General features: G+C 36.9%; 1 protein-coding gene across 1 annotated transcript in view; it reads right to left on the bottom strand.

Annotated features, from left to right (window-relative positions):
* CC2D2A (coiled-coil and C2 domain containing 2A) overlaps window positions 1-23,971 on the bottom strand; it is a 50,501-nt gene that overhangs the window by 998 nt on the left and 25,532 nt on the right. The window contains exons 18-32 of the mRNA XM_010086575.1: window positions 20,439-20,531; window positions 18,872-18,963; window positions 16,980-17,147; window positions 15,409-15,514; window positions 13,932-14,041; window positions 13,716-13,812; window positions 12,360-12,458; window positions 10,240-10,416; window positions 6,129-6,332; window positions 5,563-5,652; window positions 4,638-4,751; window positions 3,747-3,881; window positions 1,513-1,635; window positions 845-903; window positions 175-352 (exon numbers count right to left, since the gene is read on the bottom strand). Of these exons, the coding sequence (XP_010084877.1) occupies window positions 175-352; window positions 845-903; window positions 1,513-1,635; window positions 3,747-3,881; window positions 4,638-4,751; window positions 5,563-5,652; window positions 6,129-6,332; window positions 10,240-10,416; window positions 12,360-12,458; window positions 13,716-13,812; window positions 13,932-14,041; window positions 15,409-15,514; window positions 16,980-17,147; window positions 18,872-18,963; window positions 20,439-20,531 (1,845 nt within the window). The remainder of the gene's footprint in view (window positions 1-174; window positions 353-844; window positions 904-1,512; window positions 1,636-3,746; window positions 3,882-4,637; window positions 4,752-5,562; window positions 5,653-6,128; window positions 6,333-10,239; window positions 10,417-12,359; window positions 12,459-13,715; window positions 13,813-13,931; window positions 14,042-15,408; window positions 15,515-16,979; window positions 17,148-18,871; window positions 18,964-20,438; window positions 20,532-23,971) is intronic.

Below are 23,971 nucleotides of genomic sequence, written 5' to 3'. Positions count from 1 at the left end.
TTCACTCTATAAACATTACCTTGGTTCATATTTCTATAAAAGCTCTTGTGACTTTTGGGAGTAGAGGAAATAAAGAGCCTAGGACACACTTCTACACCACAGAGTAGCAATACTAAATCCTAGGCATTTATATTCCTACTTCCATGTAGAAGCCATGTATGTTCATAACTGTACCTTGTAATCTCCGAGCTGTTTTTGCAGCTCTGCCTGATGGTCATCTTCTACGTCCTTGCCTTGGTTTTGTTCCAGCAGCGGCAGAAAGTTGCGCAGGGTAGAGGTACAATATCTGTTCCAACGAGTTATATGCCTCGGTCTCCATTCCATAATCTTATCTTTTAATATTTTTTCAATCCTGCAATAAAATATACTCATTATTACAATTCTGTTATTTCCTGGATATCTCATTTGATCTCCCTTGACAGAGTACAGATTATGGGAAACACAAACATATGGTTAAATTTACCACTACTTAAAAGCACAGAAAAGCAGTACCGAAGAAGCTGTATGGTGCCTGCTTGTTCAGTAACCGAATGGGAGGCCAGGGGCTTATGCCCCTTTTTAGTCTACACCCTCTCCCCTCGTCCCTCTACAGCACTTTGGCTTATTGGGAAAGTGTACAGCAATGCTTGATCAGTTCTTTCTATCTGGCAATCACTGTTAAAGAGAGAGAATTTGAAAAAGCCCTGCCAGTTACAGTTTATGATTTTAAGCCATTCTCAATTCCTAGCTTTCAAAGCAGGTTTTTAGGACCTGGGTATGAGTATGCTTGAGGAACGTAAGAAGGTGCTCCATCTCTGGTGATCAGCGCTAGCACTGACAGCGTTTGTTTTAGAGGTAGAATTACCTGTCCTGTAGTTCCACCACAGCAGCCTTGTCCGAATGCTGATAAAATAATTCTTCAGGCTAGAAATAAATAAAAAGTTTAAATATTAAAAAGGGCAATCTCTTCTAGCTATACCGTAATGTAACTTTAGGAGTTACTGCCTTGATGGTATGTGTTCACAACTTTGCTAAAATAATCTATTACTTAGTCGAGACATAAAAATTAATGAAATGTTTGAGTGTAATGGTGTTATTTCTTTTCTCAGTAGACTTCAACTGCTTATACCTTTGATAAACTAGAAAAATTCATGTTTGTTTACTAAGGGTGTGTGTACAGTTTGAAATAATGCTGCCTTAGCTGTAAGATAGAAGTTGACATTTTCTGTGTAATACCAAGCTACTTCTCAGGATAGAGTTGTGTTAAAGATTTGTCCCATTCACTTCACTGTTGTCCTAAGATCTTACATGGATGTTTAGAGGACAACAGATGTGTGTTCATTCTGTATAAAATCAAATACTTTGCTGTATTCTTGCTTTCATATTCTAAGGAGTGGGAAAATATTTTTAAAACCTAATGCTATTACATAAATACAGTTAACCACAGAAGTCCAAATAATTTAGCGTCTGTTTCTTGTACTAAGTCTGTGCTCTCAACCCCTTAGATCGAGTTGGTAATAGATCTGTTAATACCTGAACACTGTAGAGACCAGGGTACGGCAAGTTTCTTGAAAAGAAAGGCTTCCACAGTTTTAGCTTGGTGATATCAAAACTTATCCTTCCTGGGGAATCATATTGTTGCATATTAAACCAAATCTGCAAGAAAGCAAGTTTGTTTTCCCTCTCACCATATAATCACAACTATGGAACACATTCCACTTACATGGCAATAAACTGCTTTATAATCTTGACCTCCTATATCAATTACCAGTGTGAGTTCATATAAAACAAGGCAAACTTTCTTGTACAGTCACAGCTGCTGTGCAACTTTTGCATTCTCTCATTAAAAGGGATGGTGCTGGTCTGTCATGTCCTGTGCTTCTGAGCATGGATTGGGGCCAGTGTATGAACAGAATTACTGTCTGCAGTTGGCAACTCGTCCTGCTGAGTCTTTTGTTTTCTTCAGTATGTCCTTTTCAACACCTTACCTATTGTGCACTATGGCAGTTTTTATGCTTTCAGAAACTTCATGCCTTCACCACCACTTCAGCATCACATGGTGTTGGGTTACAATATACTCCAGAGTTTCTTCTGCTGCCTAGAGCTGCATTTCTACCCCTCTGGATCACTATGTAACTCTTTTCTGAATTCTGATTAACTTCTTCCAGCAGCCCAGCACAGTGCAGCTGTGACTGTGATGCCTGGTAGCCTGCTGTGCCCCAGCACCATTGCTGTTTCAAGATACTGCTGACATGCACAGCTCTTATGTGTATTTTATCATCCAGGGGACCCTGTGTCTTGCACTCCCCTTCTTTATAGGTATTCAGTGCAGTCTGCGTTTAAGCCTAGTCTGAACCACACAAGCATTGTGGGCTTCTTGTTCAAAACAACCTTTAAATAACTACTGCTAAGGCTGCAAAATGTACCAACAGTTGCTCCCCTGGCAGCACACCTGCTCAGAGTCACATGGAGATTGGAACTAGTTGCCTCCAAAGATGTTGAACTCTATAGTTCAAGGTTAGCTGATTAGGTTGTCAGTGCTGAAGTCTTTAGTTGCTTCTTGCAGCAATTAAGCTACATTTTTCTTAACTGTAGGTTAATACTTAAACCCAAACCCATTCAACCATTCCCCAGAATACTTTCAATGAAAAACAAAACTGACACTTTTAAAAGAAATATGCTTTAGAATATGAAATTCTCATCCACAGTCTTGTGTTTAGAATAAAACCCCAGAAGATTAAAAAAACAGAAAACAAAGCTTACAATGCATGACACTTCAAAAGACCTCTCCAGGTAAGTTTTCAGTACAGAAAATAAAAGCAAATGTTTGTGATATTTTGGTGCACAATAGAAGCCTGACTCACTGTTTCTGTACAATGGTTCCAAAAAACAGAGGGGCAAACTTTTAAACTCAACTCCCAGTTTTAATTCAAATAAATCCTAAGGTTCTTTTTTTAAACTTGTCTCCTGTTTCCTCAGTTTCAGCCTTTCACACATCTCTCTACCTCACTATTGGTTTGTTTCCAGCCACGTCAGGAAACACTGCTGGCAGGACCCTGCCCAGGGATTCTGTCCCTCCTGACACAGGCTCTGCCCCAGGCCGTGGCCTTTGGTTCACCTGCCCTGAGCTGTGCAGCTCTCACCGTGTCTTCTGTCCTCTCCTTCACTGCTATCTCTCAGAGGGTTTCTAGCCACACAACAAGGAATATATTGTGAACAGGGACTAGTACTACTTATATTTTACAGCAAATAAACAGGAGGACGTGTCAGGAGGCAGAAAATCAATACAGTTTTTTGCTTTGTAGTGCCAGCTCTATTTTGCACACTGACCATTCAGGGCTGTGCCTGCCATTACGTATGCAACTCAAGTGACTCCTTCCCATATGCTTTAGTTTTAATTTTTCAATTACATTTCACCTGCAAACTCTTAGCTTTGCTGAATTACTTCTCCTCTGCTAAGCAGCGGTAACCTGAACATATTCTTAGGCCATGCAACTTGGAAAACATGTAAGTAAGGAAAACCCGATAATGAAAATTACATTAATGGATATAATGATCCACCTAAATGCTGACTAAAAAAATTCTTCCTTATTCTAAGTATTTAAAGTAGCTGAAAAACCTACTTAAGATTGAATAGAATCACTAATAACATGACAGCATAAATATAGTTACATTGATGAACAAATGATGCATGAAGTCAAGAAAAATACCAAGTTACCAGCTCTTTCTTATATGTATAGAAATGTGACAAGACCGGGTACACTTACATTATCGCAGCTGATCAGACAGCACACATTTTGTAAGGGGCAGAAAGTATCATACTGCCCATAAAAACATCCAGTACTGGGATTCCAAATGACATACTGACTTTGTTCCAAAGTTAATACATATGCAGTTGGTCCCTAGGAAGAAAAAAAATGAGAAAGATGTTTTAAAACTGGCTACAAAGACAGTATAATTTGTATTGTTTGGAATACTAAACTTTTACTATTGAGGTTAATGGTACTTTTTTGGGTATTGGAAGAATTACAGGCTCATTAGAGTTCAACTGACTAGCGCTTACATAATAAGTATTGTCTCTTTTAGGTATCAGAGACATGTCAAGACATATACAGCTTCAAGCCGTTCTTAAAATATAGATTCTGCAAGTCATCTTAGTTCATCTAAGAACTGATGTGAAATTCCATATACAGGAATGTTTAATGTATGCCACTTCAATATCAGCATGTCCTACTTGGTGACTGCCACAACTCTCATCCACGGGCAATCTCCGAGTTGAAGGTCCACTGCCGAGGCAGGATCCTTTGTGTGTCGTCCATCAGCCTTCCCTCATCCAGGCACATAAGGAATGAACATGTCTTCATGATGGAGATGCTGTGAATGGACTGTCTCCACTACCTTTGTCCTGGACACTCTATTTATACAAGCTGAAGTCCAATCAAGGTTTACAGATGCTTGGCATTGTACTGTGAGGATGACTGCTACTACTTTCAACTTAGTATTTTTTGCTCTCTGAAAAAAATCGGTTCCAGCAGACCAATGTTTAGATAACTTCCTGGAAAAACATGCCAGCAAGAAACAATTCTATCCATTGGTGGGAACTAAAGACTTCACAGAATAAAAGTTAATATTCAGACCAAATGAAAAAATTCTCTTACCTCAGGAATAGCATTTCCAATTATGAGCCAGGCTTTTTTCCCCATACCAAGAAAATAATTACACAAGAGCACAGCATGTTCTTCCTCATCTCCCGCCAGAAGATAAAGAAATTGCTAATTGAGATAAAAAACAAATCTTTCTATGCAGTTATCAACTGTGTCTTCAACTTACAACTTTTTATAACATTTCTTAAGACTTCTGAAGCAAGTGGCCTCTCAGGTCTTTGGAACTGATAAAGTTTATTTTTTACTGGCACTTTTTCAACATGCAGGACAGAGTGAATGCTATGAAAATCCATTATGCAGGTCTGAGATTTTACTGCAAGAATCAAGGTCTTTGTTTTTTGAGTTATTCTGAATTTTGCAGAAAAGTTTTGAGATGGTGAAAGCATCACCTATGTTTTACTTAATGTCTGCTGTTATTCTACAGACAACAGGATTTATTTGTATGTGACAGAGAAGGCTAAATATCCCATTATTGCTGACAATACATGCAATATTTTTTCTGTAATTTCTTGGAACTACAATGATCAATTTTGAGTCTTGTTTTGAAGTTTACATCAGTCAGCATCCTTTCATTTGTGCATGACTAGCCATTTTGGATTGTTTTCTAACTGGAAAAAAAAAATCAGGAAAAGCTTGAAGCCCTAAGCATTCTTAGGATCAATCAGTTGCAACCTATCAAAGATAAAAATTTTGGCTTGTATCAGGATAAGCAACTTTTCTCAAGCTTTGGTCCTCATTTGTTGAAATTAAATGGCTTATAAGGAAAAACAGTCCTCACAATAATAGAATCACAGAATAATTTAGGTCTGAAGGGACCTCAAGAGCTCATCTGGTACAATCTCCCCCTGAAAGCAGGGGCTGCTAGCATGTTACATCACACTAAAAAGGATAAAGAACTTCTGTTTAATGCATTACTTACATCTGATGTACACCATAAATCACAAATTCCAGCAAATGACACACTATCTGGCAAAAAAGGAATCAAAGCAACATATCGAGCCACCAATTCCTGCAAGAAAATGAAATGGAGCAAGTCACCCCTTCAATTCATGACACGGATATCTAACAGTAGTATTATTATACCAGATGTGAAGCAAAGTGCAGTTTCCACAGATATCATTGACAAAACACTGACCTCATTACAGCAGCAGCTAGCTTATTTTAGAACTTCTATCAAAGCCTGATACGATTTACTCCCACTGAGGTTTGGCATAATTCTTTGTCTTTTTAAAGGACAATACTCATTAATACATCTGTTTTTTTCCCAGAGAAGACAAATATCCTTTTCCAGCATCATTAAGGATAGGCTTACTGTGTATCACACGTAGTCATTACTACTTCATTTTGTATCTCTAGTTTTTCCTTTACAAAAGGTGTAGCTGTACAGCAAGCATATAAAAATATTGTGTGCGTATGTGCACAGGTGAACACACACGTTCTGAAATCTATATCCCAGAAACTTTACTGTCTTTTCTAAGTACTTACTGCTGCTGTTTGAGAACTATTTGGGATGGCATCAAGAAGCTCCTGTGGTGGATTCAGAGGTTTGATATATCTGGTAATAAAAACTGTTTTCCCATTGAGGTCTATTACAGTTGTTAGGCATTGGCGACTTGGAAACTTTGATGTACATTCAGCTTCATATTTTTCTGCTGCCTGGAGCAATTTCTCATCTTCTTGGGTATCACACTTCAAAAGACAGTAGAATTTATATAAAAATAGTTTTATTTATAATTTCGGATTAAGTTTTTACTATGTTTGGCCTTATTTCACCATTTACAGGACCATAAAAGCAGTGTAAAAATCTTTCCTAATAGCATTTTGAACTTTCCTTGTATATACTTTGGCTCACAGATATATAAGCAAGCTAATGGAAAAATCAGGCAATTTGCATTTACTTATGAATGCATGTAATGACGGTACCTATAGGTGGCTTTATTAATGCACTGAAAATGTAGGAAAATGGCCAAGTATAACTGCAGGGATGAGTATGTAACACCACATATTAATTCAAAGGTAAGCAATTATGGTTAGGTTCTAATCCTACATGGTTGTATTGGGTTTGCACGGCAAGGTTTTGGTAGCAGGGGGGCTACAGGCATGGCTTCTGTGAGAAGCTGCTAAAAGCTGCCCCTGTGTCCGACAGAGCCAATGCCTGCTGGTTCTGAGAGGGACCCGCCGCTGGCCAAGGCTGAGCCCATCAGCCACAGTGGTATCGCGGCTGGGATAACGTATTTAAGAAGGGGGAAAAGTTGCTGCACATCAGCAATTGCAGCCGGAAAGAGGAGTGAGAATACATGAGAGAAACAACTCTGCAGATGCCAAGGTCAGTGAAGAAGGGGCAGGAGTTGCAGCCCCTGGTGCAGCCCACGGTGAGGCAGCTGTGCCCCTGCAGCCATGGAGGGAACGGGGGAGCAGTAACAGTGGCAGCAATTGCTGAATGATCTCCCTCTGTCCTTATCTCGACCCACAAGCCTTTTGTTGTATTTTCTCTCCCCTGTCCCGCTGAGGAGGGGGGGGATAAAGCGGCTTTGGTGGACACCTGGCATCCAGCCAGGGTCAGCCCACCACAGTGCTCTTCACATCACAGTCCATTAAAACCACAATCGCAACTGTGCACAAAATCCCAGTGATTTTTGTATCAATAATAAACAACCCTGCACAATGACAGAATATTTGCAGAGAAGGTCCAACTAAGTTTTAGATAAATCCTCATAATTCAGACTTGTCTAAAATTTTGATGCTTTTAGATGAGATTTTCCAGAAGCAAATCTAGGACTCAAAGCACAGCTGGGCAGGGCCCTGCAGCTAGACCTCCCAAGTCAGCAGGGAGGGCTCACAGGGGTGGTTCTTCTCAACCGTAATTAACAGACAAAATATACAGCCTCTGGCATTTTGTAAATTTAAATGCAGTAATTCACTGCAAATATTACTGACAAATAAACAACTCCTATGTCAGAGTCAAGTAATCCAAAGTGGCACAAAACTAAGCTAAATCGTAAACAGGAAACAACAGGAATCTCTCAGCTGGTTTTATTTATTAATATTGTACCTTCTTAAGCATTTCATTCATCTATATAGAGATTCAGGAAGGACAGCAAGAAAGAGAGGAAAAAGAGGTAAAAAAAACAAAAAAAAGGTATAATAAAATTAAATGACAATTACGCTTAGCATCCTAAAACAGTACACAGCTACTTCAAATGACTTAACTACAGAAGGAATGTCTAGGAATAGGGACAAAGGACAGTAGAAATATTTAGTTAGTTTTTGTCATTTTATGCCAAACACTTTCTGTAATAAGTATATGTGTTACATTTGGGCACTTTCAGTCACAGTTAGAATACGCACCCACGTCACTTTATAGTAGTGTTTTTTTGTACAGATTTCATTAGATACATACCACCTAAAACAGAACAGTCTCTTAATGACTTTGGTCCTTCTTTACTGAGTTTCCTCTAATATAAAATTGTATTTTATTTTTTTTCTATTTACATTGCTCTGAAAAAATGGATTATTTGAAAATCCTGTACAATGTTTGATAAAGAAATAATTTGTTCTGGCTTAGGATCCAAGGTAAACAAATCATCTGCTGCTAAGTAAAATTTTTATAAGATTTAGGAAAATCTCTTAAGCAAAGAGCGAACAAAAATCTGACAAAACTCCTAATGATTTATTAATCACAACTAATTTTTCACTGTTCTTCAAATTCTAGAAAACAGATCATCTGTACCAGAAGTTTTCTTACCTTAGCAATATTTTCCTTATTCCTGGTTTTACTTGCAATGCACTTTAGTGATAACACATACTTTTTGGTACAGTTTAGGTTTGATAGAATCATAGAACAGCCCAGGTTAGAAGGGACCTTGAAAGACCATCTGGTCCAACCTTTTGTGGGAAGGGGAGCCTAGATGAGGTTATCTAGCACCCTGCCCAATCACATAATAAAAGCCTCCAGTGATGGGGACTCTACTATATTCCTGGTGAGACTTTTTGAGTGAATGATTGGTCTCACCATAAAAAAATAATTTCTTATATCAAGATAAAACTTCTAGTGTAACTTGCACCCACAGCCCCTTGTCTTCTCAGTGTGGCTCCTCGTGGGGAGAAGCTTTGACATGTTTCCTGTGTTGTGATTTACTGTGCTATGATTCTTTGCTGCCTCATCAGTCTCTTTCTAGTTCTTTAGCTCTGAGTTTTGGCAAGGGGCAGTTGGCTCCTACTGTCACATTTGAAATTAAAGAGAACTTATGTCTGAAAGATCTATGACTGGTTTTTCCCTCTGAAGCATTTGAATAAATTGTAAATACAGCTACCAAACAGCACCATTTTACTAAGCATTAATACAATATAAAACCTTTTTGGTAACTAAGCGTCAAATTGCATCTATGCAAGAAATTATGAACATTTGCCCATTATTTAAAGAGGTCAAGATTCACAACATATAGTCCATAATATTTTACAATAATCTCACCCCTTACGGATTTTTCTTTTGAAACAGCACAGGAGACAGGTCTTTCTATAAACAATGATCTGTTTCTTTACAAATTCAGTACGTTTTTTTCCCAGCAACTAATTACTATATGTGAAGATTAAGACTATGAAACTCCTGAAAAAGGTCTCATCTATTAAAGGTGCTTCAAGGCTGTTACATTTATATTTATGGTTTTCAGTCCTAGTAATTATCTTATCATTCAAACTATTTAACTTTAAAAGGCATCCATTAATGCACTTTATTAATTTTCTTTATTTTCAACAGTACTAAATTGCAACAATTTCCACAGTAATTCATGAGAGTAAGAAAACATAGGACTGGATAGTTTCCAAGACTATAATTTAACAAGAAAAAGGGTTTTTAGAATGCATCACACCATTTTATATTTATTCTGAAAAAGAAATTACATCGTGATAGACCTTTCTCTCCAGTTCCTGTTTGTCTCTAATAAATGTCCAGTGTAGCACTGAATTGGAAAAAAAAAAATGAACTGCTCCTGTTTGTGCATGAAAAATGTACATCCCTCCTGAATGGATCTCAAAAATTAAATAGCAAGCGCTGTATGCATTTTAACTACATATTGTTATTGTTAGTCTAAGGCTAGTTTAGTAAAATAATTGAAAAAAATAGCTCCTGTTTAGAAATAATTATGTTCAAGATCTGGAGGACTGCATGAAGCCATAAATAATAAATGCTATATTTGAATAGTATAAACACAGAAGCATGAAAACACTATGTTTGCACCTGCCACCTCCTTTTCCTCCACTGTTCACAAATACTCACGTGAATACTTTATAGAAGTAAATAGGAAAATTATATGCTCACAGATAATTAAAGCAAATGTGCTTTCAATCAACACTGGAACTAGATACCGGGTGAAAAGTTACTTCTCATGCATTAAGTGTCCATCTAGCTTAATGGTGCATCCAATTAAATTGAACTGAGCTAAAAAATTTGAAGTAGAACACTCAGAATTTGTATTAATGTCGCTCTGCACTTGTATTCATGTCCTTCAGTACACGAAGCATACCTATTTATGTGCATCTCAAGAACTGCACCACTGGAAACAGAGAGCAAGAGTATGATGAATTCTTGATTAGTTACCTTTTCTCTGACTGGCTCTCCAGGAATGAGCTGTGGTTCAATGGTGATAAACAGTGTTATATATGAGCCCTCACTCAGATTTCGCACAGAATCATAACCTCTCTCGATTCCCAGATTTTTTTCTTTGCTGTAGCCAAGGAGGACTGGAGGAATGTTCACCTTAAATGTACCGTCAATCTGCAACATATACAGAGAAATACTTCTCATTAGAAGCCAAAACCCAAAACTTCCTTCTCAAATACATTTGCTACTTGTATGCAAGTATTTTATTCCTTTGATTTCTTTATTACTCTGAATTACAAAGCCATAAAATGAGAGAATATGACATATATACTGATTAATGGTGGGGAAAACATGAGACAACTCATTGTTAAATGTATTTATTACAACTGGATTTCAGCCTCTTGCATATTATGGACACTAATATTTAATGTAATGGAAATCATACATGCTAGTTCTCAGAGAAATGAAGAGTGACAGCTTTTCACTGTTTTCTTTCAAACAGCAATCTCCACATGATACTATTTACCTGGAAAAAGTGACTAAATGGCAAAATACAGGTTGCAGGACTATGCTTCTGAAGATAGCATCACACCAACAGGCCTTTGCATATGTGGCAATGATACTCCAGAATCTCACAGATGGACACCTTCCATGCAGAAGCTGCTGATGCTTCTTGGGTGCAACTAGAACTGTGCACATTCAGCCAGCTTCTCCGTGGAAGAGTGCTCGGACAGACACACCAGCCCTCTGCACCTCCCTCTGCCAGCACAAACAGACAATAAGATCTTTCTGAAAGGTCATGTCAGAGAAGAGATGGCGTGCCCCACACTTGCTCAGGCAAGTCTCAGCAGTGGAAGTACATAGCTTTAAGAGAAAAGTGAGATCAACTGCCTGATTTGGGCAGAATTCAGATGCCATTTTAGGAAAAAGAAAATTTCATGCCATTTAGAATAGGCTGTGTAAGAACAATTGACCATAAAGGCCTGAGTCTTCTGTCCTTCTGGATGAGGTGACTGCCATCAGGGAGGACATCTGCAGTGGAAGATGAACAGACAGATGACTCACTAGTCTGGCCCATCAAAACATTTAAGAACAAAATTAAGTTTTGAGGAGGAGAAAAGTCTAAATAAATCACTCAGAATTTCTGCTGCAGGATAGTAGAACAGGATGAAGAAATGCTTCATTTACCACTGAAATTTAATTGCAGATGCACCTTGATATAACCACTGGATTGATCAGGCTTTTTCAACTTCAGTAAGAAATGCTGTTCACATGAAAAGAATCTGTAACGCCGGGAAGATCTATGCAGGCACTCACAGTGTACTCAAGGATGCACAAACTGTAACACCTCCTCAAAGAGAGAGTCAGGAGACCAAATCAATGAGTAATTAGGTATGCAACTGATGCCAGAATCTTCTTGAAGTAAGAAACTGAGACTTTTGTGATATGATGACTTGATCTACACATGAAAGCAACTGCCCTGCAGAAAAAGAGTCCTATTGACTGTGAAAAAATAGTTTCCTTAACCAAAGTCCAAGATGGATGGCTGGACAAAAAAAATGTCTTTCCCCTGTGAAGAAATGCATGTTTTACTATCACTCCCATGACTAACTATTGATATCTCTTGAAGAAAGCTTCTCTTGAAAAGTTCTAAAAATGGAGGAAAGAAGGGATTGGTAGATGCAAAGGTGTAAATCTTATGCTTAATGAAAAGTGTGAAAAAAGAAGTTAAGTCAAGTCTCCTATCACCTATCTAGGTGATATTCCTATCCTTAGTTCACCTATCTAGGCTGTGCAATACCAGAGATCTCAAGAGCCACTGACAAAACCATCTAAAGAATTTGCACTTTTAACCCCATTACTGAAGGAAGCCAGGCTGCATTGTCACTGTAGAAGTATGTTTGTCTATCTCTTCTCCCTTCAAAACACTGAATTTACTGACAAATACTAACTAAATTTGACCAAATACAGTGGTTTTAAAGACATTTTCAAACAATTCCATAAAAATAAACTACCAAGTATAGAGAACACCATTAAATCTGACATTCTACTATCAGCTCCTTTCCATTCTCCAGTTTTGTATTTTAAGAGATTTATGCCAAGTTATTGACACTTACCCTTGCTTGAAAATATATGGTAGTAAATGGAATTTTAACAGATCCCAGCCAATGTCTCTCAACACGAGTGCAGATTCCACTTCCTCTTTCATGATCATCCTATTAAAAAGTTGCCCAACATAACACTTCGTAAGGCAGCTTCATTTCCTTTAACTTAATCAACCATTTAATCAGGGCATTAATAAAAATTCTGTATTAATAATTTGCTATAAATATCAGTTCAGTTACTAGTATGGCAATGATTATTCTGCATGCCTTTCAAGCATGCCAGATGCTGAACAAATACAAGAGCATCATGGTCCATGGTACAATGTGCTTGCACTTCAGGGTTCAAGTCCTGTGTAACCTGTGATAGAGAACTCAAAAATCTGACAAGGATTCCACAACAGTCTTGTCAGACAAAGTAAATTAAGCTCTGATCTTCTACTGAAATATTCTATTAGTATTTACAAAAACTTTTTGAAGGTAAAATTGTATTAAAATTGAACGAAACCATGTGAAATGGAAGCATTGTTTTAATTTGTATTGCCTAGTAGGGATTTCTAAAACTAGTATGATCAGCCTACAAGTTATTTTAAAGAAAAATAAATCTCTAAAGGCTAGATAGAGTGACATCTGAGTTTCAAGACTGTATCTTTCTCCCTTCTGCTTCATCAAATACCATTTCAGTTTCGAGGACAGAATTCTGTTCTCAGTGAAATGTGGCATTATTTATTTTTGGGTTATATTTTCAAGAATGTTGAGTGCTCCTATTTTTGTGCATGCTACATTGACTGCAAAAGCTTTCACTGGTTTTAACAAGGGAAGAAGTTATGCCAGCACTGAGAGCTTACAAAAATTTATTGTTACTAGAAATTGCAATTTTTATCTCATTCCAAAAAAATAACATATACAACCAAATGACGGGGTTTTTCACCAAACGTCTTATAAAACAACATGAGACAGAGCATTAAAAATAATTAATAAAAAATACAGGAACTGGAATGACTCATGGAATTTAGTAAAAATTCTGATTAAGTTTAAGAAGAACAGAATTCTGATTACAATTTATATGTTGCCTCTCAATTTTAGTATCTCCAATTTCATTAGATATCAGTAAAAAAAAAATACATACACATATTCAACTTTAGCAGCAGATTATATAATATAAGCTTAATTTGCACAAAGGTTTAACACTATAAAGATTGCTCCCTCTAACAATCTTGCAGTATTGACTAGATATAAAATCATAAGGAATGACAAAATAGAGGAAAACAAAGGCACAGGATGGTGAAACACTGAAAAAGCCTTATTCTGTCAGCTTCAAAAAGCTCATAAGATTCTGTAATGTACACTGTCCTTCAATTATGAACTCACTTGTACAGCATCATGAAGTATTTCATCAAAAACATTAATGAAGACTTCATCCTTCACTGACTGCAAACTGTGGGTGCTGTAGTCACCATTAGGAGCTCTGAAAAGGTTAAATAAACAAAAAAGGTGATTTGAACACAACAGGAAAATTTGAATAAATTTGCATGCTCAAATTAAATTACTATTGCTCAGAAATAATTTTGTTTCATTTTGCCATACCTAAATGGAAGCTCAAGTTCCTCATTCCAGTTAGGGTTTGGACCCTCTGCTGTTGTTGTCCGGCAGACTGTTCGCTGAAAAGAAACTTCTACAAAAGGACGGACTAAAACCTATAAACAGAGATCAAAACAAAGGAAACAGACCTCTATAAAAAACCATCAGAACATACTAAATTACACATTTTCACGTATTTAGAAAAATAAACATATACTTTGTGGAGATCAGGCTCATTCAGCCCAGAAAAACTTTAATACACCTTAAATATTGTACTTCCCAGGCTTCTAAGCATTTATGAAGCTATAAAAAATATTTATATGTTACCATTTCCAAAAGATTATGTGTATTCAGAATACTTGACATATTTATATACATTGGCAAAACCACATTTTCTCCAGGGAGTGGGAAAGCTACTGGCTATCTAACTCAACCAGGACATGTGATCCAGACACCAGTGGAAAAAAATGCACTTGTATCCTTTTATCTGTAAACCAAGAAGCCTACTGCTACAATCTTGGTTGTCTCTGAAACAGGCTCGTATTACAGATAAGCAACTTCTACTAGACACAACAAACCCCTAACGTGATTAAAAATGCCTTAATGGAGCATTTCATTAGCATTCAAATACATAGGGCACAAACTTTTCTGCATTTCAAAATTTTGAAGGAAAATCATAAGAAAAACATGAAAAAACCCTGAAGAGCTTCCATCTTCATTCAGAAGGATGCTGAATTTAGTTCTCAATAGCAAGCAAATGCAGTTTCAGTAGCAGCCCTTAGAATGGCTGTTCTGGCTTAGACTAAGAGCGCACCGGGCCCAAAATTCAGGCAGTGAGAATGGTCATCACCAGACACATACAGAAGAGTAACAATAAGGCAGGTGTATATGATATTTTCTCCTATTACTCTTCCAGGCTTCAACCATTTTCAGAGGAAGGACTTTCCTAAGCCTGTAATGATTTTTTTATGTAGTATCACTCTTCCAAATACTTGTTCAGCACCCACTTCAATGCAAGCAAACCTCTTTAGTCCACAATACATGTTAGCAACTTGCCTGGGCACTTACGAACCTGCGGCATGAAGAATTATAACCTCCTGTTTGTTTTGAACCTAACACCTTAATTTGATGATCCCTCACTCTTGTACTGAAAGAGCCAGTAAACGGTCCCCTATCCACAGCTGCTGTATTTCTCACTATTTTGTGCCTCTCTACTATATTCCTCCTCCCCTACTCACAGTTACTGCCGTTCTGGCTGAAAAGCCCTACCATTTTTCACTGTACAGTAGCAATTCCATATTTCTGACATCCTTATCACCCTTCTCTGAACCTTTTGCAGCTTTACTATATTTTTGTACATCAAGGAGTGGGGAAGCCAACTTCAGTAATAAGGTATCTTTCTGATGGTAAACTTTACTGTCTGTGGAAAATAGGAATGCTCACAACTTCACCTAAAAAAAAATTTGTTAGTTTTAAAACATACCTGGTTGAATGCCCAGTCTGGGCTATCAGTTGGGCTCTGAGCTGATGTAGAGGCTGCAAACATCTCATTAAAGGACCTTGAAGATTTGGATGGTTGTTGAAATTTGCTACAAGAGGAAACAACAACAACAAGAAAAGAAAAGAGAACACATTAGACATATGAGTCACTCACATTCTATATTAACCATACAGAATTCTGGAAATACTTCTGACATTTTTATGTTATGACTTTAACCTTGGAAAGAGATTTATTTGATCAGATAACATGACAAGAATGCCAGACAGGGGTAGCGAGCATATAGCTCTTGTAAGCCTCATTGTAGAAGAGTGCTTTATGCTGGAGGCTCTCTTTTCTGAAAAGCTTATCAACCCTAAACTTTTTACCTCCCCTCTACAACCTCCTCGAGCTAGAGTTTTTTCATTTTAAGGAGATGAATCCTCACAGATTTCATAAACAGTTTAGACTTAATGGTATCCAGGCAAGGCCTCTATGATAAAATTAAACCCATATGAATATTACACACTCGGCAACCCATGAGTGAAATAAATGTTAATACATTTTTGTAGTATCTCCACATAACTTTTTTTGTAATAACACCATGGTAGAGATTATAAAAGAATAAGTATTCATGGAAAGAGCAGCTGAAAATAAGATATCGTATAATGCAAAAAGACTGAGAGGGTTTTTAGTTATTTTTGTAATACTGATAATGAATTAAAATTTTCATGCTTTCCCTTCCTGTCAACGTTTCTAATATGAATTTATTTTCTCATTATGAACTTATTTACAGAATTCCAACAGAACCTTTATAATAAAGACAAAACAGCAGAAGATGCTAAATTCTGTATGCACAGTAATTGGTCAGCTTGAAAATACCTCTGAGTTAAATGCAAGGTGTATTAATTTTGGGAGAGAGAGAATGCTACACTAATACATGGCTTCTGGAACTGAACCAGAGTCTTCAGAATTCAAGTATCTCAACACGAGACAGCATCACACAGTGCAGGCATTGCCTTAATGTGCCTGAAGGTAATAGTCACCTTTAAAATCAGTCAGAGCCAAATTAGGCTCGGTCCATTAACTTAAACAAACAGGAGAAGGAGAAGACAAAACATGCTACGCTCAGGAGGCAAATATAGCATCCCACAAAGAAGAACTCCATTTTTTCAATACTTATTTTTGGTATTTAGTTAGTATTTTATAAATGAAAATTGCCCTGAGTATAACTTTCCGGCCTTCTTAAGGTATAATTAATCTGATATTACCATAGTTATAATGTCACAGCTATAAGTTAGCTGCCAGACAGTTTTTTTCCCCCAGCAGATGAATATAGTTTTTGGTAAAACATTTATTGAATTTAACAGTTATTGATAAATGATCATATTATTCTACAAACTTACAAAACAGCTGTTCTTTATAATTAGTAATAAAAAGATAAATGCATATATGTTTTTATCATAAGGATCAAATGAACAAAGATGGCTGAATTTCAACATTAGTTGCTTCAGCTGTCCTCAAAGCAGCTGCAACCAGAACATGAATCTGTACTGGAGACAGGCATTTAAACATACCTCATCACTGGTTTTCTCACTGGAATATCATAAGCTCTAATGATGTTCACTAACAGTTTTATGTCTCCATCTGATAAATTCTGTGCTGTGACCTTCTTCCTTTCTTTTCTTCTTGGCTTTAATGGTCGTTTTGGCTCTGCCAGTTTAAAGAGGCTGAGTCCCAAAATACTAATAATCATAAAACAGATATTTAGTCATTTTTGCATAGAATCCAGCATTCTAGTGTTTCCATGACACATGTGCAAATTATGCACTAACAGAAAAAAGGAAATATATACTCCCATTAGTGCCATACAAAACTCTATGAAATGTCAAAATGTTTTAATTGTTTAGTACAACATAATCCAGGTTTTGTCTTATATTTCAGAAATTATAACTTAAATGCACAAAAAAGGTTTTTTTTTTCCAAAACTAGGTAAGGTACAAATAAGACAATTACACAACTTCAAGATAGATCTAAACTACAGTGCTATAAACAAGGTATCTAGCAGAAGACGACAACCACTGTATGGAATAGGCAAAAATATAATTACACAGCTATGTACAACAAACAATAGGCTATAGAAAGGAAGCAGAATCAATATGCCACAACATACCCTGGACCCTCAGAACTTATAACCCAAGGCAAAGCAGAACCAAAGGAGAAAAAAGAAAAAACAAAAAAACAAACAGGGAAAGAATAAAAAGCAGATGTATGTTTTTACACATCATTGATATTAACTGCAGACACTCCAAAATCTACTTTGAAAACGGATAGCCAATAGCATTATTTCCTTATACATAATAAAATATCACAGTAATTACTGTTAAAATAACACAAAACCATGAAACCACTGAAATACCTCGCTAAATAGATGCTTTAAACAAATCATGGTGTATTTTAAATTCACTAACCATATAAATTAGCAAATAGAATCCAATATGAATCAGTATTCATGATAAGAAAATACCAATTAGGTGTTTGATTTTAAACAACTCCAAAAGCTGATTATAGTCTCGTTCGGATTTCTCCATTCTGTGATGTGAAAACATGAACTGAAAAGTAGGATGAACTCTTTCATAGGAGAGCAAGTCTCTATATCTCCAGCAGATGGGACTGTTTAAATTTATACTGCTGATTGAAAAAACTTTGTACTTTAAGGGTGTCATGTTTATAGTGAACAGAAGCTGCTTTTACATAAAAGAAAAATTAACTATCTTTCACAGCCTGTTTACTTACACCAATTTTAAGTGAGCAACACTAATTAAGAGTCATCTATGCTGTGATGGCTGATAAAGCTCAAAATCAAGAAGTAGGGGATTTGGAACAAAAATTCAAAGGAAGTGCTTAAGTAATAAAACAATAATAATCTTAAAAGAAAACAGAAGTAATTGCCAAACCCAGTTAACATTTCTGAAAGTAAACAGCATATGACAACATCCAGTGACAGAAATAAATGAGAAGTAAAATAAAGAAAATGACTGTTAGAAAATCTATTGCACATTATTTGCAGGGCATACACACTGGATATAAGTCAGCATCACCTATAGGATCAGTAGTAGTGTTACTACCTCTGGTGCTTATCTGATATTTGGAAATCATTCAATCTGGCACCAGGAAGGGCTATGCTCAGCTCATCAGACCACAGCCTGATGCATTATATCCTGCTAAATCTTATTTACATGCTGTCACATTACTCCTGCCAAAACCAGACTTTTTCGTAAAAATGTTTTTATAGACTTTGTGTATCAATACAGTTTCTGTACTGGCAGAGGTGTACATAGTGACTGGAGGTTTATATATTATACTAAACACAAAATCGCATCAGTTAGTCACATCAATACACTTTGCAAAAAAAGATCAGAGATGTTTTTTTATTAATTATTTTGATTTAGAACAATAGCTCCCTTACCCCAGGCTAGGAATCTCATCTTCATTGACAAGGTCAGAGAGAAGGAAATGGTGTTTTGCTATGAGGAAACGGTTTATTACTGACTCTCGAGCCTGTGAATGGGGAGGGAGAAAAGACAAAGTACATTTCTAATCCAAACCCACTGGAAATATTTGCATTCTGTCTATTAAACACAAACAGACTATCCAAATACACATTCTTTATTTTTTTCCCCACTTTTAAAAGAGTCGCAGTCTAAGGAAAATTTTCTTTCAACCAGATACTTCTTCAAAACATAATATGAACTCATTTTACAAATACAACAATTCTCTAGAAACATACTGGCTAGCCAGATACAAGAACATATGAAAGCATACAATCAGAAAATGAAGTCTTATCTTCTTACACCTCATAATCAGAAACAAGCACAACAATAAATTACACTAATAGACATCTCTTTTCCACATCTAAAACAAGTTGCAGAAAAGGCTGTAGAGAAGTATATGGTATTAGTTACGGGGAATAAAAGCAACACTTTGGACTGCAGAACAATCGATGAAGCCTGTATTACAAATACTATGATTTCAAATGAATGCCTAAAATCCTTAGTTCCTTTCATTTCTATGCTGAGGTCATAGGCTGAAGCACAGATGAAAGTCTTCCCTCTTCTTCCAGCAGCTATGTGGAAGCAGACTGACAGGGTATTCCCTTTGTCCTTTCTTCCTGCCACTAATGCTAGTAATGCCTTTATATACTGTCCTATCACAAGATGAGTTGCCGAACATCAATAACAAAAAATTTTCTCCCTTTGTTATTTTTAAAAATTTTAAAGTTATTATTATCATTTTTATTAGATCTTTGTGTTGAAGTGATAGGTATGTAAAGATCACATTTCAGAGTGAACTGAATTTCAGTTCTGATGTGAGCAATCTAATTTCCAAGCACATCTGTCAATTTATAAAAGTGTAAAATATCCAAATATCATTTTTAAAAGGGTACTTGTATTTAATCTAAAAGTGTGACAACTAATGTTTTCCTAGAATTTTTTACCTAAGGATTAAAGAGAATGTCATCCTAACAGAATGAACAGACTAGAAAAACTTAAAATAAGGGGGAGATGTTACTCTAGTACCACAACAATGGTAGTGTGATGGGAGATATGCCCTTGGGCTGCAGGACACCACACTCTGTATTGCATTAAATGATTTTTAACAGCTGTTAGGGCCACTTTCATGGAGATAATTAAGTTCTTAGCATTATAGCTTACAAGGAGGGAAATCAGTGAATACCTGGGACACAGCAGTACAGATCTCTTGGACACTGGAGCAAAAAAGAATTCACAGAACTGCTAAAAAAATCCAGAATAGCTGGTTATTTTGTATATTGCTTCTTTCTCAATAACATTAAATGAGTCATTCACAAATCTCCACTTGTTCAATTAGACCAGTTTCAGGCCTAACTTGGAATTTTAAAGATGTCTGTAGGTCATGTTTAGAGATGAATCAGTTTTTAGTATTCATGGAAATAAAGCATCCAAGCAACATCTGGCATAGAGAAATATGGTGGATCCTTATTTTTTGCAACTTACCTTCTGCAGATAGTTTGCAACAACTGCTCTGTGTGTATCTAGGTAATTTTTGCTGTCAATCACATCCCTCTCTTGCAGTCTCTTCTCATAGTCCTAAAGATATTTACTAGAGTTTGTGATTCGATATATATTCAGTGCTTTATTATATACAAGAAAAAATGGTAAATATTTCATTAATATTAATGTATGGATCACAGTAAACCAAAACAGATTCAGAGGTTTATAAAACTATTTTTAATGCCAATGCATACAGCTAAACTTTCACGAATAGAGACAAGAATTCCAGTAAGTTACAAGATTAGTGTGGTTGCTACGAATAATTTGAAGATTTCCCTCTCTTCTTTTAAAGCTGAACTTTGACCTGCTGCTGTAAACTGAAATTCCATTTGAACTGCAAATGGCTTCTCTTAACTGCAGCTGCAACAGGGAGAATCCTTTATAAACAGAAGTTATACAGTATTCACGGAAGATGATCGGAAATCTGAACTGTTTTAATACACATAATTAGTTTTCATAGTGTCTAACACTGGAAGAAACCCTACTTGTGGGAGAGTTTGTTGAGAAACAATTATTAATCTATTTTTAAGTTATATTCAAGAAATAAAGAGATTTAATAACATAATAAAAATCTTTGGTTGCACATTATGAGAAAGTGAAAGCTCTTTAAGCAGCTAGAGTGTGAAGATTTTGCTTTGCTTGACATTCGACAAAAAAGTCTGTAACCTAACTGAGGGGCTGAGATGAATACTGGTTACCACCCCATGAAAAGATTTACAAGAAGCACTTGGTACTTGGGGAGAAGTATGTTAATGGAATATTTCTCAGGGTTGTGGTTACTATTCTGGTGGACTACAGTGAAGGCCGTACTGGCAGATGCAAATTTTATTCACAAGTTTAGGAAAGCATCTCCAAAATTAAGAAAAGGCTAAAGCTGACACTCAGCTTCCAAGCAAAACACAGAGCCTGCAAGTCCAGGGGGTCTCCCAGGACCTGCAGCATAATGGCAGTCTGCAAATCAGGTTGGCTTTAGAACCACAGCTAGTACCATGTAAAAGCTGCTCTGTAAAATTAATCTTCAGGTCATTTTGCTACTCTTATTACTTATGAGAACATATTTTTTTCCTAAGATAAAGGGTCCAGGAAGCACATTCTGGAAACACAGTGCTTCATTATTTCCACAACAGATCTTTATCAGTCTTTTCCAGTGCATAGTAATTATTGCTGAATGACTTCAGATTCACAACAAAAAAAAATAAGAACAGCTCTTCTGAGCCAGAAATTTTAATTTTTAGGCAGATCTGGTAACGACTAAGCAAGAAGTCCAATACTGGGAGTTGAACGTCTAACTGGTACGTGCATATACAGTGCTCCCTTTCAGAAGTCTTTTTACTGCAATATGATTTAAGTACCACAAATCATTAATTAGCACTTGCTAACTGTTAGTAAACTGTTGGCATTACATAAACTTCCAGAAGAAACAGGAAAAGATCCTAAAATTCCGATAAAGAAAATACTCAGATACAGACTGATTGGCCCCAACACTGGTGTTGAACCCCAAATTGAAACTTTTACCATTTGACGCAAGACACTTGTGTTGCTTTATTTATGTAAGTGCATCAAGACATTCTGCTTGCCTATGAGCTGGCATGTCTTGGTTTATCAAAATCCTACAGCCCATGCTGCTGGGTTCATTGGTAGAGATGATGGACACATTTGTTCTGAGGAACATAAGGAACCAAAAATATAAAGCAAAAGAAGATTTCATAGCAGTACAGTGTATTGGTACTGTACACTGTAGAAAGGTTGGAGAGGATGAATACAACATCATCACTCGAGGAAATACCACATTGGGTGAAAAAAGAAGATAATTTAATGGCCTAATTGTATTGGGTCTGGCTGGGATGGACTTAATTTTTCTTCATAGCACCTGGTATGGTGCTGTCCTGAATTTGTGACTAAACTGGTATTGATAGCACAATTGAGCAGTGCTTGCACAGTGCCAACACTCTCTCTTTTTCCAATTCCTCCCCAGCAAGTAGGTTGGGGGTGCACAAGAAGTTGGGAGTGGACACAACAAGAACAGCTAACCCAAAATGACCAAAGGGACATTCCATGCCATATAATGTCATGGTCAGCAGTAAAATGGAAAGGAAGGGGATTTTGGGGAAGGTAGCCATTGCTCAGAGAGTGGCTAGGAGTTGGTCTATATGTGGGAGGTGGCAAGTATCTTTACAGCACTTGTTTTTTGTTTGTCTGTTTTTTCTTCCTTCTTCCCCTGTCCCTCACTTATAAAACTATCTTAACCCATGAGTTTTCTTCCTTTTGCTCCACGTATTCTCTCCCCTGTCCAGGGTGGCAGGGAGAGGGGAAGTGAACAAGCGTCTGTGTCGTGCTTATCTGTCTACCATGGTTAACCAAGAGCAGGAAACTTCCATTATCAAGTTTAAGTATGACTACGGAATTTGTCATTTAGGAACAGAGCTAGGATATAGATTGAAAGTATCACTGCTGTCAACAAGTAGAATGTAGTTATTCCTTGTTGGGATAACCTGAGGAAGTATGGGTTTGAATGGACTGAATGGACTGCTTGCTGGGTTGAAAACAGATGGCCAACTGAGCTCTAACAGTAAGGATCAATAGTTCAATGTCCTATTGGTGTCCTCTAAGTGGCAAAGTAGCGCTGGGATTTATTATAGGGCCAATATTACTCAGTATCTTCACCAGTGACCTAGATTAGGAGACAAACACACTGTCAGCATTTTAGCCAACGATACTTGATTAGGAAGAGTGGTTAATAAAAAGAATGACTGAACCACAGTTCAGAGGGCTCTTAATTGAAGACTATGACAACTGAAGTCTCAATGAAGAACAGGCAAGATTCTGTGTTGAGGGTGGAATAACTCCATGTGCTGGCACAGACTGGAAAGCAACTAGCAGAATAACAGCCATATGGAAAAAAACCTGGGGGTTATGGTTTAATGACAACCAACAACGTGTTCTTTTGGCAAAAGGCAAATCACAGGCTACGTTCTGAGTAGCATGGCTTACAGACAAAGGGAAATTACTAGCCCCTCCAACTCAGCACTTGTGAGGGCATACCTGAAATACTGTGTTCAGTTTAGGGCTGTCAGTTCAAGAAGCATGTGGAGAAACTGGATGGGGTCCACTAAAGGACTACTGAGACAGTCAGAGGCCTAAAGTACATGACCTACAAGAAGAGGTCAGAATCTTAGGATAATGTAGGCTGGAAGAGACTTCTGGTGGTCACCTGATCCAAACCCTCACTCAAAGCAGGAACAACTCTAATCAGGATGCTCATGGCCTTTCTGCCAGTTGAATTTTCAGTATCTATAGAGATGGCAATTCTACAAACTTGCTGGACAACACGTCCCAGAATTTGAATGCATTATTTGAGAAAAATGTTTTCATTATATCTAACTGGAATTTCTCTTAGAGTAGCTTGTGTCTATCATCATCCTGTCTCTAGGTTGAGTCTTGCTCTCTTTTCTCTGTACCATCTTGCTAGATACCTG

Source organism: Pterocles gutturalis, unplaced genomic scaffold (assembly GCF_000699245.1).
Source record: "Pterocles gutturalis isolate BGI_N339 unplaced genomic scaffold, ASM69924v1 scaffold11816, whole genome shotgun sequence".
NCBI lineage: Eukaryota > Metazoa > Chordata > Aves > Pterocliformes > Pteroclidae > Pterocles > Pterocles gutturalis.
Note: the sequence above shows the minus strand (reverse complement) of the source record. Positions and strands in the feature narration are given on the sequence as shown.